This window comes from Choloepus didactylus, chromosome 15 (assembly GCF_015220235.1).
Source record: "Choloepus didactylus isolate mChoDid1 chromosome 15, mChoDid1.pri, whole genome shotgun sequence".
NCBI lineage: Eukaryota > Metazoa > Chordata > Mammalia > Pilosa > Megalonychidae > Choloepus > Choloepus didactylus.
Window position 1 is genome coordinate 19,464,739 of NC_051321.1, and position 17,089 is coordinate 19,481,827.

At 34.1% G+C, this 17,089-nt stretch overlaps 1 protein-coding gene across 1 annotated transcript in view; it reads left to right on the forward strand.

Annotated features, from left to right (window-relative positions):
* The window catches only part of CCDC186 (coiled-coil domain containing 186), a 56,109-nt gene extending 45,120 nt beyond the window's left edge, over window positions 1-10,989 (forward strand). The window contains exons 14-16 of the mRNA XM_037804622.1: window positions 4,125-4,335; window positions 5,448-5,667; window positions 6,386-10,989. Of these exons, the coding sequence (XP_037660550.1) occupies window positions 4,125-4,335; window positions 5,448-5,667; window positions 6,386-6,466 (512 nt within the window). The 3' untranslated portion in view covers window positions 6,467-10,989. The remainder of the gene's footprint in view (window positions 1-4,124; window positions 4,336-5,447; window positions 5,668-6,385) is intronic.
* The last annotated feature ends 6,100 nt before the right edge of the window (window positions 10,990-17,089 follow it).

Here is a 17,089-nt window from a genome sequence, read left to right on the forward strand (position 1 = left end):
TGACTCTGAGCTTCCCCTTTCCACCTCATTTACACACCATTCGGCGCTGTTAGTTATTCTCACATCTTGCTACCAACACCCCTGTTCATTTCCAAACAATTAATGTTCATCCTAATTGAACATTCTGCTAATACTAAGCAACCGCTCCCCATTCTTAAGCCTCGTCCTATATCTTGGTACCTTATATTTCATGTCTATGAGTTTACATATTATAATTAGTTCCTATCAGTGAGACCCTGCAATAATTGTCCTTATGTGTCTGGCTTATTTCACTCAGTATATTGCCCTCGAGGTTTTGTCATCAACCCATTTTTTTTTTTAATATGGTTTTGTTCACTCACCATACATTCCATCCTAAGTAAATAATCGATGGTTCTCTGTATGGTCATATATTTATGTGTTCACCACCTTCACTATCTATATAAGGGCAATTACATTTCTTCCACAAGGCAGGAGGGAGAGTCAAAGAAGGTAGAGAGGCAAAAGAAAGAGGAAAAAAAAATGACAGCTAGGAAGCAGCAAAAGGAAAAATAACCTTAAATCAAAGTAGAATAAAGAATCAGACAATACCACCAATGTCAAGTGTCTAACATGCCTCCCCTATCCCCCCCTCTTATCTGCATTTACCTTGGTATATCACCTTTGTTACATTAAAGGAAGCATAATACAATGATTCTATTAGTTGCAGTCTCTAGTTTATGCTGATTGCATCCCTTCCCCAATGCCTCCCCATTTTTAACACCTTGCAAGGCTGACATTTGCTTGTTCTCCCTCATAAAAGAACATATTTGTAAATTTTATCACAATTGTTGAATACTCTAGATTTCACCAAGTTACACAGTCCCAGTCTTTATCTTTCCTCCTTTCCTGTGGTGTCTCACATGCTCCCCACCTTCCTCTCTCAACCATATTCATAGTTATCTTTGTTCAGTGTACTTACATTGTTGTGCTGCCATCTCCCAAAATTGTGTTCCAAACCACACACTCCTGTCTTCTATCGCCCTGTAGTGCTCCCTTTAGCATTTCCTGTAGGGTGGGTGTCTTGTTCACAAAGTCTCTCATTGTCTGTTTGTCAGAAAATATTTTGAGCTCTCCCTCATATTTGAAGGACAGCTTTGCTGGATATAGGATTCTTGGTTCGTGGTTTTTCTCTTTCAGTATCTTAAATATGTCACACCACTTCCTTCTTGCCTCCATGGTTTCTGCTGAGAGATCCGCACATAGTCTTATTAAGCTTCCTTTGTATGTAATGGATTGCTTTTCTCTTGCTGCTTTCAGGATTCTCTCTTTGTCTTTGACATTTGTTAATCTGATTATTAAGTGTCTTGGCGTAGGCCTATTCATATCTCTTTGTTTGGAGTACGCTGTGCTTCTTGGATCTGTAATTTTATGTCTTTCATAAGAGATGGGAAATTTTCATTAACTATTTCCTCTATTATTGCTTCTTCCCCTTTTCCCTTCTCTTCTTCTGGGACACCAATGATACATACATTATGGTACTTTGTTTCATCCTTGAGTTCCCGGAGACGTTGCTCATATTTTTTCATTCTTTTCTCCATCTTGCTCCTTCGCGTGTAGGCTTTCAGGTGTTTTGTTCTCCAGTTCCTGAGTGTTTTCTTCTGCCTCTTGAGATCTGCTGTTGTATGTTTCCATTGTGTCTTTCATCTCTTGTGTTGTGCCTTTCATTTCCATAGATTCTACTAGTTGTTTTTTTGAACTTTCGATTTCTGCCTTATATATGCCCAGTGTTTCCTTTACAGCCTCTATCTCTTTTGCAATATCTTCTCTAAACTTTTTGAATTGATTTAGCATTAGTTGTTTAAATTCCTGTATCTCAGTTGAAGTGTACGTTTGTTCCTTTGACTGGGCCATAACTTTGTTTTTCTTAGTGTAGGTTGTAATTTTCTGTTGTCTAGGCATGGTTTCCTTGGTTATCCAAATCAGGTTTTCCCAGACCAGAACAGGCGCAGGTCCCAGAGGGAAGAAATATTCAGTATCTGGTTTCCCTGAGGGTGTGTCTTAGAAAATTTCTCCACCCTGTGATGCCTCAGGTCACTGTGCTTTTCGGCCCAGCAGGTCATGCCTGTTAGCCTATAATTCTTGACTGATGTGAGGAGGTATGGCTGTGTTCCCCCAGGCTCTGGGGTCTGGTTCTGAATGGAAAGGGCCCCACCCTTTTCCTCCTAAAGAAGACAGACCCCCCAGGTGGAGGTCATTAGCATTTCAGTGGTCTCTCTCTCTGCTTGTGCTGTCTCCACCCTTCCCCGAGTCACAGCCCTGGAAACTGAAAATGACTGGGGCTTTCTCCACTGAGCCGAAAAAGAAACAGATTGTCCCCTTCAGACCCAGTCCAAGGCGACCCTCCGGCTCTCCAAGGTCAGTCGTCACCCAAAGCCTCTGTCTGTTTTTTTGGGAATGCATACCTGTAGTGAGCAGTTCACACTCACTACTTCAAACTCCAGTTGGAGCTCAGCTGAGCTATATTCGCTTGCTGGGAGAGAGCTTCTCTCTGGCACTATGAGGCTTTGCAGCTCGGGCTATGGGGGAGGGGGTCTCGCAACTTGGATCCGCAGGTTTTACTTACAGATTTTATGCTGTGATCTTGGGCATTCCTCCCAATTCAGGTTGGTGTGTGATGTGTGGATTGTCTTGTTTGTCCCCTCACAGTTATTCTGGATTATTTGCTAGTTGTTCCTGGTTTTTTGTAGTTGTTCCAGGGGGACTACTTAGCTTCCACTCTGCTCTATGCCGCCATCTTGCCCCGGACCTCCTGCTTTCTTCTTACCTGCTTCTTTATTCCTCCCAACAACTTCCTTGTCCATTTTTTAAATTTAGATTTGTGTCCATTTATATAAATTTGTTGTAGTATGCTGTCTCTCTCTTTTTCTCTTTACTTTTATAGTATTTTTTAACACCTGAGAACTAATGAAATGTCATCATTATCAAAATTTTTATATATATGTATTTTAAATCTTTTAACTTTTCCCATGAAAAATATGCTTATAGTTTAAAGTGAATTTTAAAATGAATTGAGACTATAAAATTATTGATACCATTGTGAAAATGGTTATTAGCAAAAAATTGATGTGCTTTTAAATCTGTTTTATGTCCGTTAGGATGTGATGGTATTATTTTTGGAATGCCTGGACACTTGCTCAGCACTTTATACATAACATATCATTTACTCTGCAGAATAGCCTAGTGATGTAGGTTTTATGGATGAGGAGACCGTGATTCAGAGCAGTTACAAAATCCACACAGTGACAGAACTCTCCACCTCCACAGTCATGACATGCCCCTGTATACCATACAGCTTCTCAGGCGTTGCACATTAGAAAACCAATCATCAACTGTTACAATAGGTGGAAGAATTGTGTAATAGAAAGAAGGTGGGTTTTGAAATTACAGATATGTATTTAGAACCCAGCTCCACCATTTATTCGTTGTATGACCTTGGATAAGATATATAACGTCTCTTAAATATACAAAATGGGATTGAAAAAAATATCTTTGCAGGGAAAAGAGGATGAGAAATTCTTTTCACTGATGTTGATTAAACTAATAGCTATACTTACATAGTGCTTACTGTATGCTAGGCATTGCTCTAAGCACTTCACGTATATTAACTCATTTAAATGAGGATAACAATCCTAAGTAATATTATTCCCATTTTAAGATGAAGTAGGCAAGCCACAGAGGGTTAACTAACTTTGTCCAAAAATCACACAGCAGTAAGTGAAGGAGAGGGATTTGAACCTAGGCAGGCTGGCTCCAGAGCTTAACTACTATATTCTATTACATCTTTTTTTCTTTCTCTTTTTTTCTTTTTCTGTTATTCCTTTTATGGTTTAATTTTGGGCTAACTTTAGACTTGTTATTCTTTTTCTTGAGTTTCTTCTTTCTCTATTCTCACTTCTCATACTATCCCTGAGAGACATAATAGATCCTTTTGATACCTTTGTCATCAGTGTATTCAGAAAAAAGAACTCAAGTCCTGTTTTGGGTTCTGTGCCCAACTCTGGTAGATTGCATATTTGAAAATGACACTGAAACAAATAATATTTATGAGACAAGAAGTGATTCTAGGCTAAGAATAATATCTAAACTGACTTTTTTGTCTTCAGGGTCCCTTAATGCTCGAAGCAGTGCAGAAGATCGATCTCCAGAAAATACTGGGTCCTCAGTAGCTGTGGATAACTTTCCAGAAGTAGACAAGGCTATGTTGATTGAGAGGATAGTAAGGCTGCAGAAAGCACATGCCCGGAAGAATGAAAAGATAGAATTTATGGAGGACCACATAAAACAATTGGTGGAAGAAATTAGGAAAAAAACAAAGTGTGTATCATCATGGTAGCATAATCTCTGTTCAAAATAGCATTGTCTATAAGATTATGTTCCTGTTTTCAAATTAATTATATCAAGAACCTACCTTTCAAAAAATAATTCTTAGTTATAGTCACTCAGTTCCCCATCTTTTATGGATCTAGATTTTTGGAAATAGATGAATGAAACACAGGTCTTTCCTTTAAGGCAATGTAAGGTTCAGAAGATGTTAATTCTTTTTAGGTACTAAAATAATTTTAGAGCTTAAATAAGATGATGGTCTACTTAGGTTCGTTCCGTTATATTTTTATGATTATGGCTCCAAGAAATATATGTGGTTGTGAATTTGTTGTCCTGTTTAATAGGAAATAGTGGGGCAGTTTATTGGGGGGCACCTACTAAATATAAGGCACTGTGCCTGTTGCTTTATAACAGCTCGCTGAAGCCTTAACTACTCAGTGAGAGAGTGGGTTCTGTAATTTTGCAGATGAGTTCATTGGGGCTCATATCAAATAACTAAATGTTCCAAGGTCACCACTTAGCCTGTAAGTGACCCACTTAATGCTAAAGATCCAAACCCAGACCTCACTTGCTCCAGAGTCTGTATGGTACCAAGTTCCTTTCACAAATGCCATATTCATTTAAATAAGAATTTTCTTTTTATTGGCGGACTTTACCCATGACTTTTGAATTTTTATTTTGAAATACTTTTAGATATGCAGAAGTTTACTCATGACTTTTAAAAGAAAAAGAGTAAAATGGAGTTCTAAGTTTAAAAAACAGGAAAGTAGAAAACTTTATAACTGAAATCTGAGCAATAAAGAAATTGTCCAACTATTTTGATTAAAGTAATAGGGGAAGAAATAGAAAAGCAGCATTTATATGTTTTTAGTCTAAACACCATGTTAGAACAAAAATGAAATCATTTAAGAAACCAGCCTCAGAAGGAAAATTCCTTTCATATTCAGTGTATTTCTATTAACCTAATAGATATTTATTTTATGTTAATCATCTTTATGCCTATTATTAGTTGACTCTTGAAAACTCCAGTGGTTTTAATTCTGTACTGTTAAAACTGCAGTTCACAAGTATCAGTACACAACTGATAATGTTTTGTTTTGCAGAATAATTCAGAGTTACATTTTACGGGAAGAATCAGGTACACTTTCTTCAGAGGCGTCTGATTTTAACAAAGTCCATTTAAGTCGACGGGGCGGCATCATGGCATCTTTATATACATCCCATCCAGCAGATAGTGGGTTAACACTGGAACTCTCTCTGGAGATCAACCGAAAATTACAGGCTGTTTTAGAGGATACATTACTAAAAAATATCACTTTGAAGGTATTTGTGTTGCTCATTTACTTATCGACCAGTAAACATGTTAATAATAAACATGTCACTTTCATAGTCTGATCCAGCACATAGTTGTACTGTTTCCATAACACAAGGTAGCCATTTACAGATAAAATTTGTGTTTTTCTCTTTTTAAAAAATATTATTTTTTAAACCAATGAGGAAAGATGAATAGAGAAAATTCAGTTTAGTTATTGGATAGACACTTAAGATGAGTTGTTTTCTTTGGGTATAGGTTCATTGTTTTTAAAAACAAACTGAGATTGGCAATGGGTGAACTTTGACAAATATTATAATTATAATGTAATTAATTGCTGAAACAGGATTGTTTTAAGATTGAAGCACTTATTTTCTAATGTGTTTTCGAGGTTTATTTTTTTGAAGCTATTATCTATCCCAACTATTCTATTTATGCTGTGTTTGGACCTTGATATTAAGGGATTTAAAAAATAATTTTTGAAGTCTAGTAAGTAATAATTTTATGCACTGAAAATTGCTGTAGCTTCAGGGTTGTGTGTCTTTGAAATGGACAGGACTACTTCAGTGAAAACAGTGCTGTGTGCCTAGTTTGTCTCAAATACTATTTAAAACTAATCATCCCTCTTTCTGTTTCAAATTTTTAGGCAAAAATAGTTCAAGATGAGTCTCTTTATTTATCATACTTGATAGTTCTGTTTTCTCCTCCCCCTTCTTCCATTTATAAAAGGAAAATCTACAGACACTTGGAACAGAAATAGAACGCCTTATCAAATACCAGCATGAATTGGAACAGGGGATGAAGATCTAACACAGAGTAAACAGAAGCCACCCAAGGAGCAGGTGCTGCTGACCAGTATTATTGGAAACTGTCCCCTGCTTTGTGTGTCACCCAGTAGAACATGTTTTGCTTCATCTGTACAGAAAGTATCCTTTCACAATATAAATGCATTCTTGTGTATACTGAAAGAATATAAGCTTTGATGACATTTGTTTTTGTATGGTGCAATACAGCAGCCTATTATTGAATAAAGAAAACTTAATTTAATTGCTAACAGTCATATGAAGTGCTGAATATTACTACAAGGGCTTTTAAAACCCCTTTTCCGTATTTCTTTCCCTTAAAGTATATAATGTCAAAAATGAGTCAGTATTTTAAAATTATGCATGAAAACACAAGTGTTACTCATTCAATAAGTAACATGCTATTCCTCCAACATCAAGAAATCTAAAGAAATGATAAAATTTCTAATACTTTGAAATTCAGATGATAACATTTGATAATGTTTTAGGGATGCATATGAGTACTTAAATCTCTTCATTGTAATTTTAGTTTTAAGGACAGCTAAATTCACTAGGAAAGCTAAATATTGATAACCAGCAATGATCATGAATTGTCATGCCTCTGTCCAATATCTGCTAGGTAGCTTCCTTTTTAATTTTTGTGATTTATAGTGTAAAACATATTTTCAGATTCCAATTATTTGAGTTAGTAGTTAAATTTTTAAATCTTCAATTATATAAAATAGGGTTTTAAGTAACATGTTCATTTAGAAAATTACTGTGGACTTCAGTTATATTTTCAAATCTGAAATGGATCCAATCATTAGAACAGAGAGATGAATAGTCAACTATTTGAAACTGAAATATATTAGTTTTACTAACATCAAATGTAAAGATAAATGTAATAGTGTTTTAAGATATTTATGAAGAACCAGTTCCCATGAGAAACCAGCATATGACACTGTAAACCATTTCATTTGAGCACTATTCTTTCCTATTGATATAATTGCATATTGTAGTGAAACAATCATACAGTTCCCTGAAAGAAATGTGATCTATTTTTTTATTTAGTACACAAAATAATTACATCTCCAAAACCAAAGGAATTTTGGAGCCAAATGTATGTATCTGTCAGATTTTTATAATACTTTATTTAAGATCTGCCATTAAAAGTTGTCTGCCAGACATAATATCAATATTAGTCATTGAATTTTTTTCACCACTTATGATTTCTCACATACTATGATTTCTGCATGTGATTTTTCATATTTCATTATATTCATATCATTTCTGTAATAGGATACTTGGCCTGTGTGCAGATATTGCAGCAAGCCTCATTTTATTCTTAACTTGTAATTTTGAAATAATTTCAAACTTACAGGACAGTTGCAAAAATAATATAAATCTCGTATACGGAGAACTCCAACAAACCCACCTCACTCTCCCAGATGCTCAGATCCACCAATTTTAACATTTTGCTGTCTTTGCACTATCATTCTATCTTTTTTTTGTTTCTGTCTATCTCTGTCTTCTATGCATCTATTTTCTGAACATTTAAGAGCAGGTTGCACACCTCTAACTCCTTGAACACATAATACTTTCATGTATGTTTCCTACAAGCAAGGATGTTCACTTGTGTAGTACCTTAAATGCAGCTGCCAAATAAAGAAATTTAACATCAGTAGAAAGCTTACAGTGAATAATCTAATTTTTTCTTATGTCCCAATAATATTCTTTCAAGCCTTTTGTCTTCCATTCTTAGATCCCATCTGGTATCATGTATTATATATAATTGTCATTATCTCTTTAGTTTCTCATTTTTTTTTTTAATTCTGGCAATTTATATACCACATAAATCTTCCCATCCCAATCCCTCCCAAACCTACCAACTAGTGGGATTAGTCACATTCACAGCGTTGCAGTGCCCTCACCACCATCCATTGCTAGAACTTTTTCCTTCAACCCAAAGAGGAACCCTACATTCATTTGCTTTAACTCCTCCCTGTCCCTGCTCCCACCCCCGATAATCTGTACTCTGCTTTCTGTCCCTGTAATTTTGCCCATTCTCTGGTATTTTCTTTGTGGTTACCATGGGGAACAAGCCTCATTTTTGTTTTGGACTTTTTTTTTATCCTTTTCTCCCCTTAAGGGAAGTTAGTGTTGGGGTTAAAGAATTGTATGGGCTCTAAAAGTTGGACTCATAGTGACAATGTCCCTTTAATATGTTTTAGCATTTTTAAAATCAACTTTAACACTATTTAAAAAGATAGTGTATTTACTAAAGATTAGACAATTCCATGTGGTGTCATATTTTTTCTGTATTGAGTTATATGTTATCCAAAAGCAAATATCATCTTATCACTTCAGAATGAAAGTATAGGTTCAAAGAAATTTTATTTTTAAAAGTTACAAAAGCATTAGTGATACTATAATGTGTCTTGTTCTTTTTACCAATAATTTATCAAAATAAAATAAGAGGGGAAGTGCAATCAAATCTGAATCATTTTCCCATTTGTTTCTAGACATACTATTGACACTCCTAAAGACTATTTAGAGAGCCAACATAACTAAATTTTCCCGGCTTCTTACGTGGTACGGATTCGTAAACTACAATATTTGTTTTATTCTCCAAGACAAATATGTTATAGACTACACAGTGATCAGATCCATCAGGTCTTTTGTCTATACACTTTTAAATCTATATACATATACATTTATTAAAGAAAAACATGCCAGTATTAACATTTGTGGCTCCATCCACTTGCAGATATTTAATGATGAATGAATTTTAGAAGAAAGTCATTATAAAACATATTTTGACTGTTGTAAACCTCCCCCCTCCATAAATGTAAGAAACTAAGGAAGTCTTTTGGAAAAAAAAATGCTTTATTTTCCTTTTGTTCTTCTGTATCTAATGTATCCTTTTGTATATGAGTCAGGATTGAGTGAAAACAATGTAATATATGTCAGATATCTCTGTACTGATTTACAAACAATTCCCGATATAAGGATTTAGAGGGCTTCTACCTCTTACTATATTGAATTTATGAAGAGAAAAATGGAGTGTCTGAAAAAGGAAAATGGTTGGGATAAATGTGAGATCTGGGGGAAATTTTATTATATGTGTTTATTTTCTTAACTGTATACATCAAAGACTGTCTTGATTCGATAGCAATATTTTGGTTTCTTTGAGAAGGAAATGATTTATGTGCTTGTGTATATGTGTACACTTCAGATGGTTTTTATAACTTTGACTCCCTTTGTCCCATATTACTTCCAATTTCATCCTATTAAGTTTTAAGAATTGAAAATAGTAGGTTTGGACAGAAGAATGAGATTGCACTTTTTTTTTGTTTTTTGGTTTAGTTTTGATTTTTTAACTTTGATCTTCATAACCATTTAAAATGATTAGGCTTGGAATTAAATTTTATCACACTACTAACATGTAATTTATCCATTTATTAAGTGCATCTATTGAGCACCTACTATCGCTAGGCACCATTCAGGACATTGTTATTGTACTGGTGACCAGACAGGGCAGTTCTCCCACATCTGGGGCTCATGTTCTGTAGAAAATAGCTGGGAGGCCATAGGATTAGGTCTTTGGTCCTCTGCAGCTCATGGCCAGTCCCTTGTAACCAGGCTGGAAGAGGGTTAATCCATGTGTGCAAGGAGATAGCCCAGAAATCTCTCTTGGACCTGAAGCTTTGGGGAAATGAATTCTTGCTGAAGTATGCTGAAAGCAGATTGCTGTTTTCATGGTGGTTTTGCACATTTCCTAACTTTTTCACAGTTTGAGGTTTAATTAATGCTTTAAGAAAAGGAAAAAAAAAAAAAATCCAAAGACCATAAAATGGCATTAGAATTTTGCCACTTTAGTAAATTATTAATGCCTTTGTTATGCTTATAAAGATAATCTAATCATGTTGTCATATGTGTTTCTAAACTTTGTTTTGCAATATATGAATTATTTTCTAAAAATTTTTACATGTAAATTTAGGCCTAGATTTACCAGTAGAAGAAAAACATAAGACATCGTTAATATTGCAAATGTTATATATGCCACCCTGGGTGAAAATATTTTTATAAATCACGTTGTCATTCAATATAGTTAATTTGCCTCATGAATGTTAACTCCAGTAGCCTATTTTCAATAACCTTTTTTTAAAAAAAAAATTCTTTTTTAATACTAAAATTGTTAATTTTTAACTAATACCAGTTGGTGGCACTAGAAACCTGAAATTTTTCCAGGCTGAAGAAATGAAAAAGTATCCAAACAAAGAATTTTCAGAAAAATAAGAGACATATGTGTATATTAAAGATATATTTTTCTTCTGGAATGGAATTCTTTTTAAAAATGCATGTGACTGTCCGTTTTGATTGTAGTAATGAAACTTATCTTCCAAAGTTCATATATATATATGTGCACTGTACAGATAACCTTTGATTATACTGTTCATTTTGTAAATGTTTCTGTATGAAATGAAGCTTCTCAAAAGGGTTCTATGTATATATTGTACTTATTAAATAGGTAATATCTGTTATACCAAAGTTTATTTTAATGGCATCTTTGATTATTTGTTTACATACACCACTTGCCAGACAGACTGATTCTCCAGAATATTGGCAAGGATGATTCAAATTGCTTGAATTTTATTTTTAAACCAGACTGAAAATTTTTGCTTTCCATATTTGTCTTTATTCTACCAATTATTGATTTTATGCCAATGAACAGAAATTAATTTGAATGTCAGGATGTATTTTAAATTTTTATTTAAATAATTTATGGCCAAACTTGGTCTTTTAAAAAAGGCTTTAGGCCCAAGGTTACTTTCAAACACAAACTAGCATTTAGGAGCTATTCCAGTCAGAAATAAATAAAATGTTGTGTGCTATATTGCTTTTCTCTTTAAAGAATATTTTCCTTTTGAAATGATAGGGAACCATATTTAAAAAGACAAACATCAAGGGAGGACTAGGAATGGATGCTGATTAACAGCTTTGAGTGAGGTTTAGGACAACCCTATAGGGTAGGAAACTAAGGAATTTTTAGGAATTTGTTGACCTGGAAATTGAATCCAGTTTAGAGACTTCTTTCACTATTGTATGCTGCCTCCCCAAAGTCAAAAGTTCTCATACCTCAGTAAGTTGTTTAAAGTCATATTTATATTGTTTTTCTATACACAAATACAGTTTAAACAAAAAGACCAGTAATCTATCAGTTTAAAGATGTGTTTGCCCTGGTGTACAATTTAACAGTCTCTGAGGTGAAGACTTGATGTCTTTTTTCTTCTTCTCTCTGATTGTCTTTTGACTTAGCTCTTCCTCTGACTCCAATCAGTGAAGAGGAGAAATAAAACCATTTTATCACCTCTTAAACTTAGTAAAGGTTTGCTGGGGGATCACAGTTAATTGAGAGATCATATAGTTTTCTTGACAGTCTGGGCCCCGAATAGTGGTTCCTTAAGTTTTTTAATTACCTACGGGCACATCTTTTCATGCTGCCCTGTTGATGACTTTAACCAAGACTCCCTGTCCCTCCTCCGTCTCCATCGAAGGCAGCCAGAGAATAGTGAGGGCTGGAATGCGCTCTGGACTTGGACTTGTTAGACCCTGCCATGCCCCACCACTTGTTGTGAAACCTTAGACAAGTCACTTTTCCTCCTTGAGCTCCAGTTTTCTCATTTGTAAAATGGGGAAGATAAAAGTCTTTATTGCAAAGCTGTTCTGAAGATTAAATGCATAGAGAAGGAACTTTGTAAACTGCAAAGCTCTGAGATATAAACATGTTATTTAGCTAAATCTTCAAAACTAAAGAAGTAATTTCTATTTTTAAAATACTTCTATAAAAAAGATGTTGAAGGATTGCATGTATGTGTGTATGGTAAAAATTATTGCTATAATATAACAATATTTACAGCCAAGTGAAAAAAATACTGTTCTCTATACAGCCATACGTAAAGAAAAAGTTCTGAATGTACACAAACCAAACTCAACAGTGTTTTTCCCTGAGGAGTGGTAGACTTTCATTTTTCACTTTATATTAATGTTTAAAATTTTTTTCAATGAGTATGTACTATTTTTACTATGGTTAATTTAAAAAAATTTTATTCTAAGAATCATATCCCATGCCTGGCACTATAGGACTGCATAGTAAAAGAAAAGGGGGCATGGAGATAGTGTGTATGTGTATACATTGATTTGAAAAGATCCTATTGTTCTATTTTCTCTTTACCTTGAAAGAGATTAAATTTAGAAAGAGGTAAGATAGGATGGTGTGTGCTGCTGTAAGGGAGCAGTACTCGTTTGAGCAGCATCCCTGAGAAGACCTAGAATCCAATTCTAGTTTCAGACCTTTGTGGTTTTCTTTAATCCACCACCACCACCCGTTTCTTTAACAGCTTTATTAGATGTCACATACCTTACAACTCATCCATTTAAAGTGTACAATCCACTGGTTTTTAGTGTATTCACCGAGTTCTGAAACCATAACCACAATCAATTTTTGAACATTTTCATCATTTCAAGAGGAAACCCTATACTGTTTAGCTCTCACCCTGACAATTACCCCAAATCCCCATCCCTGAGAAATCACTATCATCTTTCTGTTTCTATATATTTGTCTATTCTGTTTCATATAAATGGAATCACATCAATATGAAGTCTTTGTGGCTGGTCTCTTTCATGTAGTATAATGTTTTCAAGGTTCATCCATGTCATAGCATTTATCAGTAATTCATTCCTTTTTATTACCAAATATTCCATTATATAGATATCCTACATTTTATTTATCCAATCATCGGTTGATGGACAGTGGGTTATTTCCACCTTTTGGCTACTACAAATAATGTTGCTATGACCATCCACAAATTTTTGTGTGGGCATGTTTTCAGTTTTTCTCAGGTATTTACTTAGGAGTAGAATTGCTGAATGATATGGTAACTCTATATTTAACTTTTTGAGGAACTGAAAATGGTTTTCCAAAGTGCCTGCACTATTTTACATTCCCAGCAGTGTATGAGGGTTCCTTTTTCTTCACATCCTCACCAACCCTTGTTATCTGACTTTGTGATTATAGCCATCCTATTGAATATGAAGTGGCATCACATTGTAGTTTTGATTTGCATTTCCTTAATCACTAATGATGTTGAGTGTCTTTATACATACTCATGGGCCATTTGTATATTTTCTTTAGCTAAATGTCTGTTTAGATCCTTGACCCATTTAAAAAAAATTTTTTTAATTACAGAAGTTGCAGCTTTACAGAAAAATCAATCCCATATATCCCCCCATCATTTTTTAACGCAATTTTGAGATATGTTTATATACCAGATAATCATCCAAAGTGTATGATCAATAGTTCACAGTATCATCACATAGTTGTGTATTCATCACCACAATCAATTTTTGAACATATTTGTTACTTAAAAAAAAATGAATAAAAATAAAAAAGGAACACCCAAAACATCCCATACCCCCATTTATTTATTTATTTATTTATTTATTTATTTATTTATTTATTTATTTATTGTCTTTGTTTTCTTACTCATCTGTCCATACATTGGATAAAGGGAATGTTAGTTGCAAGGTTTTCACACTTACACAGTCACACCTTAAAAGCTATCTAGTTAGACAATCATCTTGAAGAATCAAGGCTACTGGATCACAGTTCAACAGTTTCAGGTATTTCCTTCTAGCTATTCCAATACACTAAAAACTAAAAAGGGATATCTATATAATGCATAAGAATAACCTCCAGAATGACCATTCAACTCTATTTGAAATCTCTCAGTCACTGCAACACTATTTGTTTCATTTCTCTTCCCCATTTGGTCCAAGAAGACTTTCTCAATTCCATGATGCCAGGGCCAGGCCTATCCCCAGTAGTCATGTCCCATGTTGTCAGGGAGATTTACACCCCTGGGAGTCATGTCCCACATAGTGGGGGAGGGCAGTGAGTTTACCTGCAGAGTTGGCTTAGAGAGGCCACATCTGAGCAACAAAAGAGGTTCTCTGGGGGTGACTCTTGGGCAATAATTATAAATAGGCTTATCTTCTCCTTTGCAGGAATACATTTCCTAAGGGCAAGCCCCAAGATCGTGAGCTTGGCCTATTAAAGTGGTAGTCCCCAATGCCAACAGTGAATACATATATCCTTCTCTCCACATTTTCTCCAGCACTTGTATTTTTCTGTTTATTTTTTAAACAGTTTTACATATCATACAATCCATCCTAAGTAAACAATATATGGTTCCTGGTATAATCACATAATTATGCATTCACCACCACAATCTATATGAGGATATTTCCATTTCTTGCACAAAGAAAGATGAGGAAAAAAAAAATGAGGAATAAAAAAATAAAAAGGAGAAACAGCAACACCAAGAATCCCATACTCCTCCTTTATATCCCCTTCTTACTGACATACAGCCCTTGTGTATTGACTTTGTTATAGTTCATCTAAGTATATTACAATGTTACTGTTAACTATCATATCTAACTTGCATCAACTGTATTTTTCCCTATACCATCCCATTTTTAAAACCTTGCAATGTTGACTTTCATTTGTTCTCCCTCATGTAAAAACACTCTTAAATTTGTACATTTAATCACCATCACAGTCCACCCTAGGTTTCACTAAGTTATACATTCCCAGTCCTTATCTTCTATCTCTTCTGATGTCATACATGCCTCTAGCCTTCCTCTTCTATCCCTACACACACTCAGTTTTGTTCAGTGTACTTACAATATTTTGCTACCATCTACCATTTTGTCTTTTTACCCTTATTGATAGTTGTCATTTCTACACTCTTCTCCAAACTTCTCTCTTCTGTCTTTTCCTATCTGCCTGTAGTGCTTCCTTTAGTATTTCTTGTAGAGCAGGTCTCTTGTTCACAAACTCTCTCAGTATCTGTCTGAAAATATTTTAAACTCTCCCTCATTTTTTTTTCTACACCAATCTTTATTTCTAAATAAACAAAAACAATAAAAACACAAAAACCTCACCCATGAAAATCATGAGCGAAGCAGACTTAATGCTTGTCAACTATTGGAACATAGTAAAATTAATTTTACTAAAGTAAGTTATCTTTTATGTACTCCAAATTTACAGAAATCATGTAACCTCCCCATAATAATTAAAAATCAATAAACACAACTGAGGAAAGAGAATAAAATTATTAAAAATTTAAGTCTAAGTCTATTTAATTGGGAGTTTATTGGCAGAAATCTCTAATAAACACAATAACCAAAAATGTTTTGAGCTATAACAAGAAGCTTCTTATCAAAGTTAAATTTCAACTGATTCTACAATCACATATAATGTCTGGAAGCTTAGACAAAAGATTTAGGGAGCTCTCACTGTATAACTTTTGATTTACTGTGAAATTATCACTTTAATTCACATACATTAAGTGTTTGGCCTATAAATTGAATATGACATTTTAACAATCCACAAACTGATAATTTTGGGCAATAACTTTTAAGAAATTAAAGATCTTTAAAACTTCTACAGCCATAGAAAATCAGGCTGGATTTATTTTAGTTGTAGAGAAATAGTCTGAATTTTCAACTATCAAGTCTAAATTTTTCTCTAATAAACACAGTACATATTTAATTCTTAAAGACACTATTTTGGAGCCCATCAATAACCATAAATAAAAATATTATTCTTATCTTGGTTTATAATTTAATGAATCAATAATGTTATCTAGCCAATAACACAGGTAGCCTACATTATGTCAGATATACAAAATTGATACAGAAATAATCTAAAAGCTTTGAACCATAACTGATGGCTTTCTGCATTTGTAAACTAATGACTTTGGTGGGGAGGGGAAGAACAAGGGTACTTAAAGAAACTGTACATCTTAAAATCTGCAATGAAAGGGAAAAACTACTAGATACTAGTTTTTAACACCCACATCTTATAATTATGTAAAACAAATCTATCATTTTAAGTGAGCTGCAATATTTTTATACATGCAATATAAATTACAAATATGTATAACATTGCAACACCATCTAAAAGAAAAGAAAGTTGTGGAAAATCTTTTAAATAAAATTATTGCATTTAAAGTCATTTTCTTGAATAAAAACCAAAATCATCAAATTGCTTAGTGTTGTATCAAATATAAACAACACCTTTTCAAATTTGAGGAAATGTATGCTAACACCAGCTTCTGTCAACAAAAATAATGGAATTAGAGCCCTACAGTTTGTCTGATTTAGATCAGGTAATCATGGAAGCAAAAGGATATTTAAACTTATTTATTTTACCATTATGCCCACTGAAGAAAAGCATAATAGCAGAGTTCTTTTCCACTGTAAAATTATTTACACCCATTTATTTAGCTAGAAACACTAGCTTGAAGAGGTACTTGTATATACCATTTGTGATTATTTCTCTACAGCAATCAACTGTCTCTCATTTTGAGCATGTTGAATAAAATATTGTCTCATAAGTCTTTTTTGGTTTTTTAAGTTTCAATCATTAAGAGTTCAAAGTACTTTGGGAGAATTCTGGTGTTCTGGATGACCTGATGAATGCACTGAAATCAAGCAGCATGTTTGTATTCTGCAAATACTCTTAAATCCACACAAATGTTGCTTGGGTTGTGGAGCTCAGATTTCCCCTGCTGGCACTATGACG